General features: G+C 42.9%; 1 protein-coding gene across 1 annotated transcript in view; it reads right to left on the bottom strand.

The window, feature by feature from the left end:
• xkr4 (XK related 4) overlaps positions 1 to 23,895 on the bottom strand; it is a gene marked incomplete at both ends in the record, with an annotated part of 37,933 nt that extends 14,038 nt beyond the window's left edge. Inside the window, 2 exon segments of the mRNA XM_080440373.1 lie at positions 23,137 to 23,444; positions 23,446 to 23,895. Coding sequence (XP_080296499.1) covers positions 23,137 to 23,444; positions 23,446 to 23,895 — 758 coding nt within the window.
• Between the last annotated feature and the right edge of the window lie 270 nt (positions 23,896 to 24,165).

Raw genomic sequence — 24,165 nt, 5'->3', positions numbered from 1 at the left:
AACAAATAGCGTAAGTAGCAATATGCTTATGGGCTCCGCTCTATGCTATGAGGGCTGCTGGGGACTGATGGGGAAACTGGACGACAGGGGCAATTCTGCAAATAGACCCCATGGCCAGCCATTTGGGATCAATATAAGTAGGAAAACACGCCTATATGTTATTTTAGTCCGGACTTGTCCTTTAAGTTAATTGGGGTCCACTGTTTTTGTTTTTAGGACATGCCTTTACTGCCTTTACCACACCAAATGAATGCCTCTGCCCAGATTAGGAAGGAGCACCTCTGTCCTTCTCATTGTTTTTTGTTACCACCCACCTCTAGCCCATATACAATAGAATTAGAACTTCACAAGACTTATCAGTAGGCAGAGATCTCTGAAAGTCTGGCTACACGAGACTACTCGGACACTGAAGTCTTATATACCGTATATTTTGTTGTAGCCTACAAAATCTACAAGCATCTACAAGCTAAAAATTCATCGCACTGTAGTTCTGCTACTTTCTGCGAGTGACATCATTGTACAACATTAATCACACCTACAGTATGTTGTTACATCGTTACCACAGCAACCAATGCAGTAGTCTGAATACCCAAATCTTATGTGATCACGCCTGCAGTCTGAACAAAGCCTAAATGCTGCTGCATTCTAATTACAAACGACAGCTGTCTGCATTGTCATATTACAATTGACAGCTAGCTAGTTAGCCCATCTGGCATCGCTATCCAGGCGACAACATTTTTAGTTCCTTGTACTCAGCTCAACATCCCTTTGACAGAGACAAAATAACATTTTCAAGCATTGTAAAATATCTCACTATCCATAAACTTTCCCCAAGTTGCAGAGCAAGCATGTACAGTAGGCTACAGCTGTAGTGAGTGAAGGTTTGGACAAAGACAGACAAATCATTCTATAAAATGCTCACATTGCAATGCGTGGTGAGCTTGTAGATCTGTTTTTTTTAAAGTGATGCTTGAGTTCAAGTGGTTAAGGAACTTAGGGTTCAGAAGTAGTAGGTTCAGCTCTAAATGGTAAAGACAAGAATCATAGAATGACATGCAACCCACTTGGCACTTTCATTCTCCACAGGTGCAGCTCAATCAGAGTCTACTGTAGGGAAAAAGCAAGTGTAGGGGGCGGCCGTAACTGAACGGGTAAAGAGACTGGGAATTGAAAGGTCACCGGTTCAAGCCTCAGCTCACCCAATCTATGTGTAGAAGTGTCTCTGAGCAAGGCACTTAACAAATGTCATGTGATTAGGATTTAGGAAGGGTTCAAAACATTCCATTTCTATACTACCAAACTTGAATTCTACTCAACTTCTGATGTAAGCCCAAGGGCTCCAATCTGACATTAGCCCCTAAAAATCCACTCATATGGCTATTTTTCTGCAATATTTTTCAAACCCAAATAACCAGGTGATAAATCCGGCTGCAGCTGGGCCAAGGTCGTAGCTTCTATTCAGCTGCTGTCTGCTTCAGACATAAATGTCACGCTGGTCTGTAAATTGTAGCCCACTAACGGCCGGATCGATAGTACCAGATACACTACAAGAGTGGCCATTTTACTCTCACGTGTTAAGTGGTGAATATGGCCAAGCTATAAAAAGCATATGAGTGTTCACAACCTGCTCTTTCTTTCTCTCTCTCTCTCTCTCTCTCTCTCTCTCTCTCTCTCTCTTGTATTCTCTCTCTCTCTGGCATCCATGCATCAGTTCTGTCTCACTGTCTCCCACAATCCATTCTCTCTCTCTTTCTCATTTAATATACCATTTTTTATTGTCATTTCTCTCTCTCTCTCTTGTCTGTGCTTTCATCCTTCAGGCAGATTATTTATACTTTGTTGAACGGCCACATCATACGATGAAAACATTACGTGTTTTGAAGCAAAAAGTTCCTTCCCTCTGACTTTTGTCTCTGTTTCTCTCCATTCCCCCTGCCGGGATCATCCCTATATGTTCCCCAGGTTCACTTTCTCTCTCTCTCTCGACATTTCCCCTCTTTTGCCCCCGACCCACTCTTTTCCCCAACTTGGTTTCCTTCTCTCTTTCTCTCTCTCTCTCGACATTTCCCCTCTTTTGCCCCCCCACTCCCTCGTCTGTTCCCCACCATCTCTTGCAGGAGAGTAGTTGACTCAACACAGCTTTGCTTTTTAGAGAAGAGAGAGAAATAGAGAGAGGTGACAGAGCGGAGAGAAAGGGGAGTTTGTTAATAAAGGAGAAAGAAAAAGAAAAAGAAGAGAAAGAAAGAGAGCCTCTCTTTTGACACTGAGTGGCGGCGACAAGATGCAAGCCCTTGGAGAGACACACAGGTGCACGCACACACACATACACACTCGTTGCTAAGAACCTTCGTAGTTGCAGTTTGTCCTTAAGGGCTGCATGTCTCTGAGGTAAAAGCCTCCCCTGCTAGCTCACACACTCAGTTATACCCATATAATGTAGGTTAATAGTATAGGCCGAGAAACAAAGCTACAGTGTCACTGTTTCTGAATAAAAGCACGTCAAGGCAAATCATATCAATATGGCAGGCTTAATCAACAATAGGCTATACTTTATAGAAAGAGGCTATTTTAGGTCATTAGAAACCTAGGCCTGTGTTCACATGTGACACCCATCAGAGAGGATTTATTTTGTACTACAGTATTCAATGTTCCGCATTGGGTTTAGCTTTTGAATAGCCCACCTTCTGTTCGTGAAGTTAACATTTTTCTTTACAAGTTCTTTACAAGTACTTATAAATACATCTAAAGATTCAGGTGGGACATCATGAATCCCTTTAATTGCATGCTGTAGGGTGGGTGGTGGCTGATTTAAGCAGTCACACCTGGCCTGAGTCAAACTAATTAGTCTCAGAGCTGGGTGTGACGACACACCTGTTGTGCATCAAGCTAATCGATGCACAAGGGATAAATCAGCCATCCCTGCACACACATTCAAAGAGAGATAGATCCTCTGTTATGACATCTGCTTGTTTTTACTCCGTATTCCCATGTGGTTACGGCAGGGTAAGGGTTACAACTTGGGCATGGAAAGCAGTGTGATGTTGCATGGAAATAAAGAGCACTTTGAAACAAGAACCTTGGCTGTCATCTGTTCATCTGTACAACTGAGCCTGTCACGCATGTATTTACAAAAATAAATGATCAAGTATTTAACCCATTAAGACCTGAGGTCGATTCTACAAATGCCTTCTAAATCAGTAGTTCTCACACTTTCAAGACTTTTCAAAAAAAATGCAAGCTTGAATATCTGCTATTATGTTAATAGCCAAGCCAACGCTAAAATCTAAAATGACACAGATGCTTTCCCAGTTTTAATGGGTTTTTAAAGCCACATTTGAATATTACAACTAACTTATTCATATAACATGATAAAGAATTCAAATCCATTACAGCAGCAGTCAGAGACCAAATGAACCATTTGAACCGTTCTCATCTAACACGCACCGTGACATAAACTTGACGTCAAACTGCTTTCCATAATCTGAGCAGACTGAGCAATTGCTGTAGGCCAGCAGAGCAGGAACATGATGACGAGGTCATCCGCGTACAGTAGATGATTAAGGAGCCTTTCTCCCACCATACAGTCCTACACATTTTAAGTCTTTTAGAGAGTTCGTCCATATACAGATTAAAAAGCACAGGTGATGAAACCCCACCCTGTCTAACCCTATTTGTCACTAGGAAGGGCTCAGATGTAGTATCACCCCATCTAACTTGCATGGTTTGATGGCAGTACCGGAAATGTAAAACACGTATTAAGTAAGAAGAAACCCCTCGCTCACGTAGTTTTGCAAACAGTTTACCATGGGGTTGATGCGGTCAAAGGCCATGAGCAAAGACTTGGACACATGACACATACGGTCAGAAGTAGAGTAGCCTGGGGTCAACCACAAGCTTCTTTCCTATTGGTTGACACAAGGTCAAAGATAACCAATGTTGAACTCCATGCTTCTGACGTGTTGAAATTTACGCATCAACACTCCAAAATAGAAATGTCTCCACCCCATCGCTCCCATACAATCAGGGGCGCTGGAAGTTGGGTGCTGAGGGTGCTGCAGCACCACTGGTGGTGGGGAAGAGAAAGAAACACTTTGGGGGAATTTTTTTTTTTTTTTTTTAGATTTTTTTTTTTTTGTAAATTAAACAAATACATATCATTTTTAAAGTCTATATACATACTTATATATTAAAACAATGATGTATTTAACTTTGGGGAATAAAATATTTGTTGAAAAAGGTGAAAAAATCGTGGGAAAAACGTGAAAAAAAAATCCCAGCCCCCCTTGGAATAAATGACTTCCAGCGCCCCTGCATACAATGGACGTGAATGGGATGCTGGGGCTTCTGATGCGACGAGCGTATGTGTGACCGTGCCACACACACTGTTCATGAGGTTATTGTTTATCCCCCAAAATCATGAAGGCTGATTTGAAGTTTGAGCCAAAGAAAGCTGTCTCCAAAAATGTAATCTCTCAAGAACAGATTCTGGTCTGCGTTTGAATCTGTTGGTAGCCGTGTTGACAACCCGTGCACATTGGCTACAAGTGGACGTGTCATCAGATCAGGAAGCAGGCCGTGCTTTACCCAATCAAATGTAGTGGGCGGGATTTACGTGTGTGCCGTTCGTTCCCCACTGGAAACAAACCGAAACTCATTTAACAATAGCGTCCTCAAAGCCGACAAAACCACGGAAAGTTAGTAACATTTTAAATTCCTGTTTCATCATAGAAACAAGTGGGCTTGCCGCTTATAACCAAAACGATCCATGTTCTTTGGGAGAAATGGTGTTAGTGTTCCGTGGAGAAATATTGTTAGTGGGAATGAAAACATAGTCGCACCACCGGAAGTGAAAGGCTGAAGGCAGACCAAAACCCCGGTTTCCCTGAGCACGGGTCGTCCGTTCAGCTCCGCCCAGAGCCACATGAATAAGTAAAAAACAGCAGAGGGCGCTGTTTTTCCTTTTTATTTGGCGATGGGTTTCCAGATTGCCAAAAATTTAGTTGCTGCACATTGGTTTTATTGGGCAGTACATTCTATTCTATCTATGTCTTCACTCAAACACCAGCAGACTTTTCTTCAGGTGGAAAGAGCCCAGGTGTTCCAATGGATCCAATGTAGTTATTATTTAGTTTATACTTATACTTCTTATCACTGGTTCAATACCCACACACACACACTTAACCACTTTCACACACAAAATATCCTATATTCAAATGTGGCAGTACCACAGCCACACAAATAGCAGATCTACAAGCTCATGTCTGACAGCAGCAACGATTTTCAAATTGCAATAAACAAGTTTGGTTTGATTTAATGCAGTAGTCTACAGAGTAGGCCTATCATATCCCACAAATAACACAGAAGAGACAGGTTATTTACCACATTATAATTTATTGGTAGCAGTAGCTAGCTAGTATACACATTTCATGAGTGTGTTTAAAGGTATTTAACATGCTTCATCCATCCGGCAAAGTGCTCCTCATTAGCACTCTCTCCCTTCCGTTATCCAAATCAAATCAATGTGATTAGATTTATTTAATAGCATGTCTTACAAGCCTCTACGGTCTATGCTTTCCTCTCTGGGGGTGCCACCCTGCCTTGTCAAAAATACTGCCTACTATAATATATTCATATTTGGCTTCATGTTATCCCTCTACCTCTTCACTATCAGGTGAAGAAAATATAATATTACACCATTGACTTCATTGCAACAGTACAAACAAAGGCCGTCTGCTGCCACTGATCCCCTGTGCAAAGTGCAGAGAATTGGCATTTCTCCGCAAGCCAACCCAAAAAAAGGCATTTCACAAAGTGAATTTATTATGACTTCTCTGTCTGTGGCCTACATTTCTCTGCATCTCTCTCTCTCTCTTTCTGTATCGGTCTCTCATTCTCCTTTGCCGTCTTTTTCTCGGTCTCTCACACTTTCTTCTCGCTCCCTCTCTTGCTCTGTGAAATATCGCCAACACTTGGCAGTCATTTAGCAGCAGGCTAATGGGCTGTGAAATGAAGTTCCATTGTCGATAAAGGATTTGAAAATTAAATCTGGGCCAGGGGCATTAAGGGGACAGCCTTTTCATGGCCAGATGCACTACACACATCTCTAAGGGTGCGTGCGTGCGTGCGTGCGTGCGTGCGTGCGTGCATGTGTGTGTGCTTATTCTTACAGTTCTACATTTATGAGGACCAATGTCCTCATGTTAGGGTAGAGGTTAAGTCAACACCAGTGATGGAAAAAGGAGTCAAATTGTGTACTTAAGTAAAAGTATCAATACTGCAGTGTAGAAATACTCTGTTACAAGTAAAAGTCCGGAATTCAAAATTTAAAAGTACAAAAGTGTTGGTATCAAAATGTACTTAAAGTACCAAAAGTAGAAAGTACTCATTATGCAGAATGTCCCATTTCACAATGTATGAAATGTATAAAAATCTTATACATCGCAACGCATTGTGAGCTTGTAGATTGACTATTTTCAAATGGCCGTATTGTATATAGGGCTGAAGTGGTTAATGTATTTTTTATGTTTTATATTATTGGAGTGGAGTAAAAGTACAATATTTGCCTCGTAGATGTAATGGAGTAGAAGTAAAATTACTGAAAATTGGAAATACTCCAATAAAGTAAAAAATACCTAACATTTTTACTTTAGTACAGTAACTGAGTAAATGCAAAAGTTACTTTACACCACTGAATATGCCATTATCTATTCACAGCTTCGGCCACATCATTAATACCTTACCCAACTTATCTGAATAATTGAGTCAATGTTGGCTAAACATCATTGCGCGGTTAAGAAGTCATTGAATTTCATTCGTAAGTCAATCTTTCCTGTAGCAGCTATCTGCACATTCAAATGTAAAGATAATGTAACTTTGACAAAGAATAAAGGCACCATGAAGATGATGACGATGTCATGTCACGATTTATTCCCCGTTGAGGTGGGGCTCTAAGGATGATATCCGTCCGGCCATCATTTAGTCCCAAAGAGGATATTTTGAAAACTACTGGTTAAATTGCCTTGGTGCACATTCATTCTCCCGGGGGGATGAACCCTACTTATTTTGGTGACCACATGGCTCCTCTACAGCTATCCTTAGGCAAACATTTTGAATTGCACACAACTCTGAATCTCATGGGCAGAAATATTGTACTCTTTCCTGCCTTTATTTGGATAGTACAGTGCAGATTGACAGGAAACGGAGAGACAGGGAGTGACACGCAGCAAAGGCCGTTGGGCTCACTGCCGGGCTGCATTACATGTATGCATGCGCCTTAACTACTAGGCCATCGGCGCCCCCCCACTGAGACAGTTCTGTGGATGGATTTCAGATTCTGTTGATTTTAACTGTTATTCATTGTTCTTCTTTATTTTTTTTAACCTTTTTAATACATTTTATTTTCATTGATTTTGGTTGCATTGTCATTAACTTTTTTAATTTGATACAGCAAACTATAATATTTTGTGCCTGCTTGTATCGTAAAAAAAAGAAGCTCCCTCAACATGTTTTTTACGAGGTTTTAAATAAATAAATAAGGATGATGAGGATGAAATCAGTTGTTACATTTTTGTTATTTTCTAAAATGCAATTAGCCATTCACTGTGTTCCTCAGAGGAAGAAAGCGATCACATTACCTGCTCTCAACTGGGTTTGATGTAAAAGTGGAAATACATGACAGTACATACCCTGTGAAACAAGTGCAAGCAAGATCCACTTTCAAAGTAAAACACATCTGCTCCATTTAGCAAACCATAAATGACAGATGCATAACCTGCATGCAGCTGGAAGTAGTATGGACATGTTGACATCTTATCCAGCTGTATCCATCCTGTCACTCACGATAAACACAGCCATTTTTAATACAGCTGGATTGATTATTGAAAAGGGGAGGAATCTATTCACAAAACTCAACTTAAACAAAAAATCTGCTTCTACTGAAGGTGAATAAGGAGTTCAAGTTTGAATAGTTTGACCAGACTGAGAATTCCCACCTGTCACCACAAGAGACCTATTTCACCTCATTTGAGATGGACAGTAGAATCATTCCGAACAAATTATCACAATTTCACTAATTTCACCTTTAATAAACTGGATGTTACCTCAAAATAAAAGTAAAAAATATAAATCTATATTGTAGTTCCTTAAGTTGTTTGAAGTCTTTGCTTAGTTGTGAAGCATCATTTATTGAGTTTGTCTCACAGTTTTGTTGGACTATAAAGTGGAAAGAATTTTAAGGTAGGTCTTTTATTTTCTGATAAATCTGCATCTACAGCATTTCAGCTGTCTGACTAATGCCGCCACACACGTGTGCACGCACACACACACACACACACACACACACACACACACGCGCACACACACACACGCACGCACACTCATGCATGCACGCACGCACAGACGCACACACACGCACACACGCACACACTTACTGTACTTGAGAAGCCAAAAGCAGCAGCTATACTGCTCCCCACACAATTTCCTTCTACTGGAATTCTTTATTTATTGAATGACTTCAATTGATGATTTAAATATAACAAAAAAACTATGTAAATGTAGTCAGGTTTCAGCCAACAGGTAGTCCAGGCATTTAATTAATGGAATAATAACAAATACTGTAAATACACTATACAGCCTGTGGTAAACTGTCCATGGGATGGGATGGTAGCAGTGTCATGGAGTAATGGCCAGGCAACGATAGCAACCACCGTATGACCTACTGTAGCAAACACTTGGAACCAACTTGAAACCACTTACTCATGATTAGCACTGATGGAGGACTATGGGCTATCCTCTGGTTGTTATTGGCTGGCACATTACAGTAAGGCAGATCACATTTACACCTGGCATCAAAAGGTGTCCCCTGCATACAAATTCAAATCAGATTTAGCTTTTCCCAGAAAAATGCAGATGCGTTGGCCTATCACATCCTGAAAATATTTAGAGCCTTTAGTTTAGAAAGAAGGCAAGCATACACAATAGCGTGACAAATCCACTGTCATTTACAAGATATAATTGACAAATGATCTGCAATTTTCTACTTGAATCAGGAACTACTAGTTCCTACTTGAATCAGTGCAAACACATTTCCTTCACCACAGCACTGCAATTATAGCACTCTTTATAAATAATGTGATCAAATGTGTCTTCATTATTTTTATTACCAGATAGTGTATGCACATAGAGTAAGAGGAATTTGTCTCACGAGGTTGGTGCATTACACTGAATGACAATTGTATTAAACATTTACATTAACTACAGTATTTACAGTTTGATATGCAATATACAATGTAGCAGACTACTGAGGCTGATACAGACAACATAGGTAGATCAATAAATCAAAATTAATTATTGTACTTGTTGAAAGTGTGCACAGAGGGTAGTTACATACTGTTAGATTCCACATTTTACTTGTATGTATGAATACATAAATGCTTTATTGCACTTGTATTGAGTGCACATCAAGAGTATTTACACAGAGGGTAGCAGTACTGGGTAGAGTTCCAATCCTAGAGATCTGTCAGTGAGGGGTATTTGGCTTGTTTGTGGGCCCAAGTGCCTCTGGAGATTGTAGCTGTACCTTGTATGTCCAAAACCGTTCCTTTTTAATTATTATTTTAAAAACATGATAAAAGAGTGAAAATAGTCGCATCCACTTTTACTCGACACTCTTGAATGATGAAGTAGCGCAATCATTTATGAAAAAACATAAAAAGTTGAAATATAGACATACAAGGTTTCTGCCTGACAGCAACGATATGTAATGCAAAACTCTATCCATCTCTAAATGCTTGATTTCAGGAAGTTCCCAGGCCAGATGACTCGAGCTCTGAACCGGGGCATTTTCTATCCTTTTTGTTTTGTCTGTCTGTCTGTCTGTCTGTCTGTCTGTCTGTCTGTCTGTCTGTCTGTCTGTCTGTCTGTCCCCTCTTCTCTCTCTCTATGTCTCTCTCTCTGTGACTATGGCAGGGTGAGATTAGACATGGCTCCCATACCCCGAGGACACAACTCAGCACAGCATCAATGCAATGTGACAGTGGCGAAGTAGAGCACGCACGAACGCATGCACGCGCACACACACACACACACACACACACACACACACACACACACACACACACACACACACACACACACACACACACACACACACACACACACACACACACACACACACACACACACACACACACACACACACACACACACACACACACACACACACACACACACACGCCCCCACACACACACACACACACACACACACGCGCACACACAGGTATCTGTCACTGACCATTATGTATAATGGTCCATTGTGTATAATGGTCAGGGGATTAGGGTGAATTAGAGTTCTCAACGGGCCTGAAAATTAAAGCCCGGCCCTAACTGTGCATCCAACCAAATTTCTCGCCAACCCGAAAAGGTGTAATTATGTGCTTAATGTCCTCAAAGTCAGGCATCCAACAAGCTTTGAACTGAGCAGATTGGACCTTCCGTTCCAGACATAATGGCCTAAACATCTTGAAAACGGACGATTTTCAATAGAGTTTTGGCCATTGTCGTCCATTTTTCTCCGGACGACTTCACCGATTTTCAACCTATCTTCATATAATAGGTCCTCACTAATACTCATGATAAAATGGTAAAAAAAAATTCTACTCGGTCTGTGTCTCAGAGGAGGGCTGTGGACAGTTCAGAGTCCCGTCTACCAGTGACATCATCAATGGGGAATCCAAGCTAATAGAAACTGCAGGCTTTCTATTCCTGGAAAGTTGCAATGCAATAAAAGAAGCCATTGTTCTCGTGTTAATAAAAATCGAAATAAAAAATGTGAAATGTTGTTGGGAAAAAAAATCATGCCTAACGATGATGTCACTGGTAGACGGGTTTCTGGACTGTCCACAGCCCTCCTATGAGACACAGACCAAGTAGAAAAAAATTGAACCATTTTATCATGAGTATTAGTGAGTACCAATTATATGAAGATAGGTTGAGAATCGGTGAAGTAGTCCTTAATAACACGGGCTAGGAAGGTCGGACGGCGACAAACTAGATACCTGCGTAAACTGCACTTTGCGTTTCATCCAACACATCCACTGCCATTTCCGTCAGCCTTACTGTTAGGCCGCTTTTCTTTTTTTTTCTTCACGGAACCCGAGGCTCGGCCCGGCCCGACAAATTAGCATAGATTTTGGGCCCGGACCGGCCCGAAAACGTCGGGTCGGGTTCGGGCAGGATTTGAGAAGTCTAGGGTGAATCAAAATATGAATAATCAAACTTTATTGGAAGCTTCTAAGTCAGACCAGTCCAAATTCCACTTAAGGAAGGAAAGAAAGAAAGAAAGAAAGAAAGAAAGAAAGAAAGAAAGAAAGAAAGAAAGAAAGAAAGGCAGGCATCAGGGCAATGCAAACAGACAGATTAGAAAGACAGGCAGACACAGAGACAGAAAGAAAAACATACAAGAAGACATCAACACGGTGACTGGCAGTCTCCTCTAATTTTTCAAGCAAACAGAGGAAGGAGAGAAAAAAAAGACAGAGATGAAAAAATAGGCTTTATATCATCATTCTGCTGCCATTTCTATGGTAACCAATCAACTCAGCTAGAGCCTGCCTGGCTGCAGTGGTCTGGATTAAAAATAAGAGACAAAATGAATAAACGATAGCAGGTAGACGTGGAGAAATAGAGGAGACATTGGATCTAGCCTAGGAAACTACAAAATGTGGTTGTTCTTTTGCCTTTTTGTCTTGCTCTTTTGTCTACTTGTCAATAGCTATATTGACAACTCATGCTCTTCCTGTACATTCAGTCATTTTACTGTTGTGCACAGGGAGCTGTCCAGTGCATTCGCAGCCTTTTTACTGTCAGCCACTGGGAGCTACCCAGCACATTCACAGTATTTTTTTTACTGTTGGCGACAGGGAGCTGTCCATATAGTACAGCCACAATGCGCCGTACTGCTGGTCACATGGAAATTATATTTTTGTTTTACACTGCAATGTCCAACAAGCAGAAACTTCCTCGATTACTCTGATTTCAGTACATCAATTATATCATAAGATAGGTCTGATCTTGTTCATTAAAATGTTTCAGATCCAACAGATTACCCAATACACATGCGTGCAACTGGGTAGTACACCCACCCAGGGTGTACTAATGGGCGACTCTCCTCAATGTCAGGTGAAAAAAAGCGGACTATCAGAGATACACGTGGTTGTCTACACCCTCCCATGCAACTGTAGAGGTTAGCAGTGATAGAGACTACAGAAGAAGGGGAAAAGTGAATTGGCTTAATGACTAAATTGGAAGAAAAGGGGGAAAAATAGAAGAAAGCAAAACGTGGGTGCATACATCTTCCTTCCAATTGTACCTCCATGTTTTATGACTGTACTGTACTATAAATCTGTATTGTACTGAAATCAAACCAGTATAACAAAAGCTAAAGCGGGCATTATTATCCCTATAATCCAAGTTTGTAGTGTATTCTTTTAATCTATCCATCTCTAGAATGAAGTAAAAAATATATATATTTTCAGTTGATCCCTGGCTCCTTCTGGCATCGTGTTCTGGCACACACACACACACACACACACACACACACACACACACGTTTGTTTGCACATACATACTGTACTCTCAGTCTTTCATACACACAGGCCTGAGAAGATGAGACCTGAGGATGTTTGAAGGAATACAATAATTACTTCTGAAAGAGTGAATTACTTTCATCTTTAAGAATTATGTGAATGTCTGTTAAACGTTCAATCAAACTCTCCATCAGTCAAACTGTCAATAACTGTCAGTGGCTGCCCCAAAGCATTAGCCCTAAAAAGAAACGTGTCCCAGGTTCAATTCCGAGCCCCAGCAATGTTTTGTAGTGTCCCTGTGCAAAACACTTAAAGCAGATCTTCAAACTCACAACTTGTTGCTTGAAGATCAGCTATTTTAGCTATCTTTGAAATACGGCTTAAGTGGTTAAGATCTGTGCTTCCCATATAGATACAGTATATACATAGATACCGCATCGGCTGCTGCTGCTGCTGCTCATTGGAGCGATCAATGGGCTGCCATATCGGTGCCTTCTAGCTGTGCCTTCTAATGCATGTACACCCCATGTACTGTACTGTATACTGTATGTCTATTGAAGCAGGAGGTTTCTCCACAATTAAAATCATCATAACTTGCTGAATTCCGAAACGATTTTCAAGCGGTTTGGCTTGTTAAAAATGTTAGACATGTAGTAGGATACTTGTTTAAATAAAAAATGTGGGTTTTCATAGCAAAACACCTTATCTCATGTAGATAATAACAGTAATGATTATAAAACAAAAGTACTGTACATACGACTCAGGTGTAGTTATGGCAAGCTGCCCCTCATACACCAATACAGCCTTTATTGATAGAATTTAGCGGAGACAGACAGGAACAGGGAGAGAGAGACGGGGAGTGACATGCAGCAAAGGTCGTGGGGAACGGGACTCGAACCCGCCACACGCTGTCGCGGCTGCATTAGAGCCTAACTGCCCGGACCGCTAGGCCAGAGGTCAGGGCCGTGGTCTGCGCCTTTATGTGGTTCCCATGTTCAAAAGGGAGAGAGCATCTAAACTACTCTCTCTCTCTCTCTGATTGGTCTCTCAAGTTGTCAAGTGGAAGTGGAAATGTCAACAGGAAGTGTTAAGACGATATCCCTCCTTTGCGTGGAAATAGAAATCCCTTACCATCGGAAATGTCTTTTTAAAATAATTTCATCCAAGAAAGTCTTGCTGATTGAAATTAGTTTTAGGTATCCAAATGCCTTTTGATGGCCAAAACAAATAGAAATTAGAGCTATTGTGCCGAAATCCCTTGGTTTGCAGCTGTCAGATATGAAGTTTCTATGGTTCCACCCTTTCGATTGCCTGTGACACAGGCTTAAGACCTGTGTCACATCCTGTCCGGCCCTCTCCTTATCTCTCTGTGCTGTTCTGTCTAATAAAGCAAAGACACCTTCCAAAAGTAATCCAAAAAGTTACTTAGCACCAGCCACAGAGCGTGACCGTGGCAACGGAAGTTGCAGGGGCTAAACAGACTGGGAAAGGAGCAAGGAGGCTGAAGCTGACAGCCCAGGGAGAACAGACAGAAAATGAAAATACAGACAGGGGAAAAGGGACAGATGAAGGAAGACAAAGGTATCAAAAGCAAATTGTGCTAAAATGAACATGCTTTCATTGGAGATCCATTTGAAATTCTCTCTCTCTCTCTCTCTCTCTCTCTCTCTCTCTCTCTCTCTCTCTCTCTCTCTCTCTCTCTCCTCTCTCTCTCTCTCTCTCTCTCTCTCATCTCTCTCTCTCTCTCTCTCTCCTCTCTCTCTCTCTCTCCTCTCTCTCTCTCTCTCTCTCTCTCTCTCTCTCTCTCTCTCTCTCTCTCTCCTCTCTCTCTCTCTCTCTCTCTCTCTCTCTCTCTCTCTCTCTCTCTCTCTCTCCATCCTCCCCCTCTGCCTCTCTTTCTCTCACAAAGAAATAAACCGCTAGGAGAAAGTTGTGAATAATGCAACAGAAGGCAGGCAAGCCTTTCAACACTTGCATGCATGCACGCAGGCACGCACGCATGCATACACACACACACACACACACACACACACACAGACAGACAGACAGACAGACAGACAGACAGACAGACAGACAGACAGACACACACACACACACCTACTGGGACATTAATGTATAGCTGTTTCAATCGTGATTCCCTGTGGTTGTGCACAAGGGATCCACTTGCATTTCAGGACAAAATATCCCAGTATTTATTAAACAATCTTTAAGGCAAAGGGTTACTGTCAGTAACAAAGAGGACAATTTATGAACATACTACTACAACTACTGACTGATAATGAAAGGATATTTCCGCCCATTTTCAACTCAGGGCTCTTCAGTAATCAATATCACACGAGAGGGAGTGCTGTTATATTGTATATCAGCCCAGTGTGATTCGGTTGTAGGTTGTAGGCACAAGGCCGCAAAACGTTATACTATATGCTTTTTATCAAGTAATTGGAGACTGTTGTTTGCTCCATCCGTGTTATGCTCAACAAAAATAGTTTCTTCAGGATTCCATCAATACAAATGTTGCTAAGCAACAAACTATCAGTCCCGAATGAGTGGGTAAATAACAGACTTACCAATGTTTACTAGGGAGCTTTTTAGCATTTTGTCTGTAGGAGATGAGAAGAGGGTCTGTGTGTGTGTGTGTGTGTGTGTGTGTGTGTGTGTGTGTGTGTGTGTGTGCACGTGCGCGCGTGTGTGCGTGCGTGTGCGTGTGCGTGTGCGTGTGTGCGTGTGTGCGCGTGTGTGTGTGTGTGTGTGTGTGTGTGAAAGTTGGGGTGAAGCAGAAATGTGTAGTGGCCTATATGTGATATAAAATCTTTTCCTGACAGCAGCCACACCCCTCTTACACAAGTCCATCAAGGAAGATGGAGGTGTTCAAATTCAGTTCCACCTTGATGGGAGCTTGTTGTCTCCACCAGGCCGAAGGCGTGGCCGAGACTATCGCCCCTGTCCGTTCACGTTTCAGTCCATCCGTGTGTCCATGTGTCCGTCCGTTTGTCTGTGAGCAACAAATCTCCGGCACCGATCAGCATGAAACTGTGCATGCATACTCCTTGGAGGCCAAGTAAAAACCTCTGCCCCAAATTTCTCACATCGGCCTGTTATAGCGCCACCAGGAGGCAGATGTTTGCAGAATTCTTTTTAAGATATTTGTCCAAATGTCACGCAAATTGGTACACATTAGCTCTATAGTCATTTGATCAAGCCGGATCTGTTTTCCATCCTGATTGGCTTCTAAAGTTTGCAGGAGTGGCCCGTTTTGAACAAAATGCCTCAAATCATGAACGCAGCATCCGATTGCCGTGAAACTTTGCACGCACATTCCCACTAGGCCGAGGAAGAACCTCCATCCCCAATTTTTCAAATCTCATAGTGGCGCTACAACAGCCCACTTCACGTTTTGGCCTATAACGGTAGGTCGTACAATAAATCCTCTGGATTCCTTGGATCATGATGCAACATAGAGGCCCTGTTTGTACCAGATAACATTGTCTGCCATAGTGTGTTTTCTTCAAACACACTTTTTGCTACTACTCCCACAGATTTTGTCCTAAACTCGTACAAATCGTCTCTGGGGTCATGTGATCAAGATGTACAAGTTAGATTTTTCAGATCCCATTCCGAGTGGCTGTGACCCAAAGTTTGTGGGCCATGGGTAGGCAACCCGGCCTGGCGGAGACCTGTGCTCCGAGGAGCACACTTTCTAGTTTCTAGCATCAGACGCCTACAGGCAAAAAGTAAGACCTGGGTCAGCAACATCCAGGAGCTGCAATATGCAGATAGAGTAGTTGTGCGCATCTGGCCCACAGCCCAGCTGCCATGCATGTCCTTTGTTAATCGCTCACTAGGTCTTGTGATCACCCAGAAAACAGAAGACATCATGCCAAAGAGGTCCCTCTAGTGTTGAGCATTAACGGAATACCCCTCAAGGTTGTACAGCGGTTTGGCATCACCTGGCAGGACCGTGTTCCCCATTCTCCAATGCATCAGCATCAAGGCAACCCTAGCACAGAGGCAACTCTGGTGGGCCCGCCATGTCATCCTGATGCCTGTCTACCGGTTTGCCCCGTCAACTGCTTTATGGACAGACCCTGTCAGCCAGCAGAAATCCCGGTGGTCCAAAGCTGCAGTATAAAGATCAGCTAAAAGAGACACTAAAGAGGTGAAACATCAACCCCAATGACCTGGAGTTAAATCGGCCTCGAGAAGAAACGCACCCAGCAGCAACGGTTGGTACAGCGCCAGCAAAGACACCTTCATGCTGATCCAGCACCATCCATCTCAGCCTGCTGATCCAGGCCTCACGTGTGTGTGTGTGTGTGTGTGTGTGTGTGTGTGTGTGTGTGTGTGTGTGTGTGTGTGTGTGTGTGTGTGTGTGTGTGTGTGTGTGTGTGTGTGTGTGTGTGTGTGTGTGTGTGTGTGTGTGTGTGTGTGTGTGTGTGTGTGTGTGTGTGTGTGTGTGTGTGTGTGTGTAGTGTGTGTAGGCTATAAACATGGACTTGTAGTGGAGCCAGGGGTATGGTTGCTAAAGACAGCCTTACCAGGAGAGTGGAAGGAGAAGAGAAGAGAATTGTATTTGTTTCTCCTTGACAGGGTGTTTTGGAGTTGTCATTCTATACCAGGTTTAGACCAGACACAAAGGAATTTTACTTTTATGTACCGCTACACAAGATGTAACAATAAAGAAACCTTGAACCTTGAGGTTAAAGTTAGTGTTCTTTACATACTGTAGTAGCTGTGGTGGGTGTGTCCTATCAGTACATAGTATGTACAGTACATGGTGTGTCCTATCAGCACACATACAGTATCGTGTACATCAGTGGTTCTGAACCTTTTATGGCCCACTTGAAAATCTCAAAAGCATTCGCTGCCCACCCCTCTGACCACTTAATGGGTGGGGTCAGATGGGTGGGGAGGAAGAGAGGAAGGGGGGAGAGAGGGAAAGAGAGAGAGAGCCTATTTCACCCATGCAAATAGCCCGGCCAATGCTGGATACTGAAGCCTGAACACGCTGAATGTCACGTCACAAAGCGCCACGTTCTCAGCACAATAAACTTGCAACGCCAGGCAAGCCGACAACGCGGAGCGATGCACTACGTTGTGTTTTCCACTTGTTCATAATAGTTATGTTAGGCCAATCAACAAAATCCAAAATAGTAGATCTATTCTTAACTCAAAATCCATAACAAATCAATCTACAGTCAGTTGCTATTTCAAGCCTCCAACCTCTCAGAACTACAATAAATGTGACTGTGAATCTTATTACAGCAGAGTCCCCAGATGGAGGGCTAATAATAGAAACCATGGTGAGCTCATCTGAGACTGTACAGGCCCAGCTCTATAGCCTGTCAGTCTATCTGCCAGCCTGACTCTCTACTCCACTGTGACTAGAAACCTCACTGCTCTATTTGTGACTAATGAGTTTCATCTCACACATGTAGTTTTGTCTTGCTGTACTGTACTTGTATAGACCTTCCATTCTTTTCCTAACCCACCCATTCTATCCCTGTGAGGACACAATCGAATGCACGCGCACACGCGCACGCGCACACGCACACGCACACGCACACGCACGCACACGCACACGCACACGCACACACACACACACACACACACACACACACACACACACACACACACACACACACACACACAGACTCAGTAAGTGTCCAAGTACAATTACATGGGATGATACAATGATCATGATGCAACATAAAGCATGACACATAGCTTCCACTGGCTCTACAGCACACTGCCAGGCAAAAAATAAACATTGTAAAACAGTACACTTCCATCCAGGACAGTTAGTCTTAAGACTCCTCTGTCAATAGTACACCATCCAGACCACATTTAGTCAACAGTTAAAAAAGACCTAATGCATTTTAAGCCCAAATCACAGATGCAAGATGCAGATCCGAGAACAAAGCGCCTACAGGTGTGAAGTTTTGACATCACTATGAACAGTAACAGATAACTGTGGTCAGAAAGACAAATGTCAAGGACATATTATCTTTGACATATGAGTCAAAGTGTTGTTGTTAGGTCTATGCTGTTTCTCACCTGTCTAGAGAACTTGCTAGTACTTTGAAAAGCAGATAATAGTGCTGGTATTTTCATATGGATAAAAATTGTTTACATGGCTAGTCTGAACTGGCAAAAATGAGTGAAAAATAACATTACCTAACCTTAAAGAAATTAATCCTGACCATCTAGGCTACTTCAAGTATTGCCCTGACTATTAAGAGTAAGTTGAGTTGTATTTGATGTCAATGCTACAATCTTTGTAGTAATACAATACATTATTTGTGCAATAACTAAACCAAGCACCCATCACCCGTCACCAGACAGCATCAAATGTCTACAACAAAGAATCAAATAGGGGGGTATTACAGTATTGCATGTGAGATAACAGTGTCCATTAATAGCTTTTAAGGATGCTGTGGTATTTAATGAAGAGAATTGTACAGTAAATGGCAACGCTGAATGTGATTAATAATGGATTGATAGTTTTATTACAAAGTTGTGGTAGAGTTGATCTATAGCCCATCCATTACTGTTGGCATAATGGATTAAATTATTTTGCTTCACAAAGCTTGGTTTGAATGGTCTCCTGATGGTGATTTCATTTTCTGATTGCTTCCTCCCACAACTGGAGCAGGACCTAAAAACTGCTGCAGATAAATTTCTAGTGGGTGAATCCATGACAAGAGTATCAGGATGTTTCCATAAGCCTGTATGCCAGAGATACACTTGAGTGTTAATTTAATTAAGAAGGTGTCAACATGGACCATTACAGGTAAATAATAGTTAAATTAACACACATACACTGTGTATGGTGTCTCCCTCTCAGCATTCCAAACATTCTCCATAAAGATACAAAAAATGACATGACAGCAGGGGTCAGACGCCAGATTTGAACCGTTACATGTGCTCGAGTACTGGGAATAATGAGGACACAGCGTTAAGTCAGTGAAAGGGTTTACATGTGTTACATTGCGTTAATATGTCACGTAAAAGTAATCACAACAACAATAAGAGAGATAAAGAGCAAGAGACCTAGAATTGTCTATTGGTAATTTAGGAGGATTACTTATGCACAATGTTATGCAAAGGGTATACGATCTGCATTTCAAAATAAAGAACAAAGTTTTGAATTAGCATTTTAGATAAGTGCAACACGCACATCACTTGCATTGTCTCCTTTATGGTGCAGGGAATCAAATCCCCTGAAAATCTGAATCCCCCACCCCCCAAAAAAAGGAAATTCCTGCACATCACTGCAGTGATTTCATAAAAAATCTACAGGTGATTTTATTACAGTACTTCTGCTCTATTTGATAATATTCAGTAAATAGTAGTCCAATAGGATTTATGGGACACAAGCTACCAACTGGATTCGAACCAGTGGCCTTTCTATAGGTCCCTGAGCCAACAAGCCATTTTCTTTTTCGGCATTTTTATGTTTTATTCAGGCAGACACAAGAGAGACTGGAAATGTGAACAGAGGAAGGGAACGACACACAGCAAATGGTCCGGCTCGCCGGGAGTCGAACAGGCGACGCGCTGTAGAAGGCATTCTGCGCCCATGTGGTATGCACTCTAAACCAGCTACAGGGTCGCCCCAAAACAGGCCATTTCCAAGGAGGAACAGGTTATGAAAATCTCTAGCTGGAGCCACAGAGGAACAGTGTATCAATCAAAATTAGGCTGGAGTTGGAATGGTAGACCAGTGTCTATCCAATTTGTCATCACATTAATGAAGAAATTGCCTATACTAATAACAGTATTTATCAAAATTGATCACCCCACCTCAACACAACATTTGTATATTTAAAGCCAGTGCTTGCACATTTGGTGCAATATCAGGAAAGTAGGACATTGCAAATCAATAGAGATCACAGATAGCAGAACATAAAAGAGAGTCACCAGCTATGATAAAGTAGCATTATTTCTGGACAGAGCTTTACAGTAGATTATAGCACATATCTATATATATATAAGAGAGAGAGAGAGAGAGAGAGAGAGAGAGAGAGAGAGAGAGAGAGAGAGAGAGAGAGAGAAAGGGGCATAGCAATTGGAATCATCATGACTAAATAATACCGGTTAAAAAAAAACTGTAGGCATCATTTACAATACATGGAGAGATGTTCAATATCAAAGGGGCTCTGAAGGTGCACAGATGTGTGTGAGTGTATGTCCACTATTCTCAGGGCCAAACATGGAGCTTCTAGACCATGGGTTTAACCCAACAACAAGATTGTATTGATTTATTTTAAAGGGACTACACCATGAATTTTTACTTTTTCTTCTTTTTTGTGTGTTTTTGGTCTCCCCTACCTCTCTTCTATCCCCAAAAATACCCCAGTTTGAACACTCAGGCTTTCACAGCAAATCTGGGTTTTCTGTAAATTGGTCTCAAGACAGGCCAAACTGATTTGGTCCCTGACGTGACGTCACGTCCCTCCCGTTCTTGAGTTCCAACAAAAAAAAGAATTTAAAAAAAAAAGAAACGCCTTTTTTTTTTTACTTTTTCACACAGAACCAGGAGAGAACATGCATACAAACTGGCTCAATAGCGCCCCGTGCCAAACAGGACAATGTGGTATTGCAGGTGAAAGTGCTTTATAAGCCAGAGAGAAGTTAGTTGGAATGAGTATATCTGAGGCTTGATTTAGACTCAAACCTTTTGAAAAACGTTTCAGGGACATAAACAATATGATATTAAATATTATTATACTTTTTTTAATTCATGGTGTAGTACCTTTAAATTTAGAGAATGGAAATTCTCTAAAATAATAAAATAGTCTTCATTTCTATCCAAAGGCATGCACTTTACAGTGTAGCCTACTCACATTCATCCATTTACACATATGCTACATTCACACACAGATGACAGAGGCAACCATGCAAGCCAGGCAACAAACTGATCATCGGGAGCAGTTCGGTTTATAGTGTCTTGCTCAAGGACACTTCGAAATGAAGCCACTAAAGCCAGAAAGAACAGGGGATCGAATCGGGGACCTTCCGGCTCCCAAATGGCCACTCAGACTTCTGAACCACAGCCACCCACCCAAACCCTTTTGGTCTTGTTGATCCTGTAGTGTAAACAACGTGGCTGGGCAAATAAGCCTAGTTACATGAAAGGCTACAGGGCTATTCCCCTTTTGGCACTGTAGTGGAAACAATCATTAGGGTTGGGATCTTTTACGATTCCTATAGGGGGTTGAGGGTTCCAAATGAAACCTTACAGGACTGTAACTCTGAGAGTGTACAAATGGAACCAAATGGACCCGTTATGGTGTTCCTTGAAATTAAAAAGTTTGAGAACCACCGTTATTGTAATTGTACGGCAGACGTGAAGTAGGCCTACACATACCAGCTTTACAGTTCCGGAAACGGTTCCAAATGTGATGGAACCGATTCCGGTTCCTCAACGGGTACATACACACATGATGGGATGGGATGGGATGGGATAGACGGGCGGAAGTCCCATACACACCCATGTTATCGCGACCGTTCTTCCGGTTTTAAACTTAACATGGGTGTGTATGGGACTTCCGCCCGTCTATCCCATCCCATCCCATCATGTGTGGATGCACCCAATGTTGGATCTGGTTCCCTCGATTCCTCCGGTTCCGGTTCCCAACCCTACTAATAATAGCAGAATGTATAAACTACCCCAAACCGCACTGTAGGCTAATGAGAACACAAACACTTGGCAATGGAATGGTATTAAAGCGACCCCTGCGTTGCTGTGCCTACTAGCCCTGAAACATGACTGTCATACCATGACAGTCATGGTGCCGAGTCCCCCTGGTCTAAAGTTGTGTTCGATTTTTTCACATTGCCATCTCTCACATAAACATAAACGTTCAGATTTCAAATATAAAGTGCTTACCACCGAGCCACGGATGTTACAAGGCGATGCGGACCGCGATGAGTACCCGTATCTCCCGTATTGTTCAATAAAAAGCATTTTAATCCCATCGCCGGCCATTTTCTTTTTTTGTTTTTTTTTGTTTTGTAATGTATCAGAGTGCAATACACCTCCCAACCATTAGTGTCGCATGGTTGAAAGTATAGGAGACAATTTGGAGAAAATGGACGGCGATGGGATTAAAATGCTTTTTATTGAACAATACGGGAGATACGGGTACTCATCGCGGTCCACATCGCCTTGTAACATCCGTGGCTCGGTGGTAAGCACTTTATATTTGAAATCTGAACGTTTATGTTTATGTGAGCGATGGCAATCTGAAAAAATCGAACAAAACTTTAGACCAGGGGGACAGGGCACCATGACGCTTGTATACAAGCGTCATGTGAACCATGGCTACTGTGCCTACGTGCTGTCAGGGCACAAATACCGAGCGTACCTCCCCGTTTACTCCTTCATTCATTTATCTAAGAACAACACACGCGCGCAGACTATACATGCATGAACGCGCACACGCGCGCGCGCACACACGCACGCACACACGCGCGTGCACACACACACACACACACACACACACACACACACACACAAACACAACACACACCTTTCATTCCATCTTACCTCCATAGCTGTCCTAGCTGTAGAATATGGATGAGGGACTGAGCGACCCAGACGAACAACGAGTAGGAGGCCGAGCGTTTTTTACTCCTGCCGCCCCCGAGGGTGCTGGCGTTGCTGTTGCTCATTGTGTTCCTGCTGGCGGTCGACGCCTGCCGCTGAGGCGTGGACGGGTGGTGCTGCTGCTGGGGAGCCGCCGTAACGTCCCCGTGCGACGCCGAGCCGCTGAGCAACTTGCTCCCGTCCATGTGCGAGCAGTTTGCCGCACTGCCCCCGATGCCCGACGAGCCCGGCCCCCGCGGAGGAGCCGCTGTCCTCGGTGCCGAAGTCATGCACGAACCATCGGAAGCTGAACACCTGCACGGAGAACGAGCCGAGCACCACGAAGAACAGCGTCAGTCCGAACCACCAGTACTGACGGCGGAGGTAGTAGTCCACCGACAGCCACACGTCGGTCCCCACATCAGCGAAATAGACCGCCACTGCGGCTATGATCCACAGGCAGTCCCACAGCGTGTATTTCTGATGCCGAGGCTGTTCCCGTTCCCTGCCGCCCAGGCGAAGGCACGTCGAGTTGGAGCTCCCGCCGCCGCAGCACCGCGACTCGCCGTTCACGAAATCCCCGTCCCCGGTGCCCGCCGAGTCCGGCTGGGAGCCCGGGTTGAGCCCCTGCACGGAGCCCGAGTGCTCCGAGTTCTGCAGAGGCGTGAACGCCACATCGCTCTTCTTAATCTTCAGCACCCCGTCCGATTTAGCCGCCATTGTTAGGGTCTCTGAATATTCCACTATAAGTATCCTCCTCTAATGCCTCCCCTCCTTTCCCTTCCCCTAGCGTCGACACCCTTCTTCGTGTCTCTGCTCCGCTGGTCTCTCTTGACAGGCTGGGTGGGTTCGAGGCTCCGGCTGGGATTCTGGGTTCTGGGCAGGGTTAGCTCTCCTCTTCTGTCATACTCCGGTTATAGCGCCGCCTATTCATAGAAAATAAATAATTAAAGAAATACCTACATAGAATGAAACATTTTGCTTGATACA

This window comes from Gymnoscopelus braueri (genome assembly GCF_963280865.1).
Source record: "Gymnoscopelus braueri genome assembly, chromosome: 10".
NCBI classification, from domain to species: domain Eukaryota; kingdom Metazoa; phylum Chordata; class Actinopteri; order Myctophiformes; family Myctophidae; genus Gymnoscopelus; species Gymnoscopelus braueri.
The sequence above is the reverse complement of the archived record's forward strand: the minus strand, read 5'-3'. Positions and strand labels throughout refer to the sequence as shown.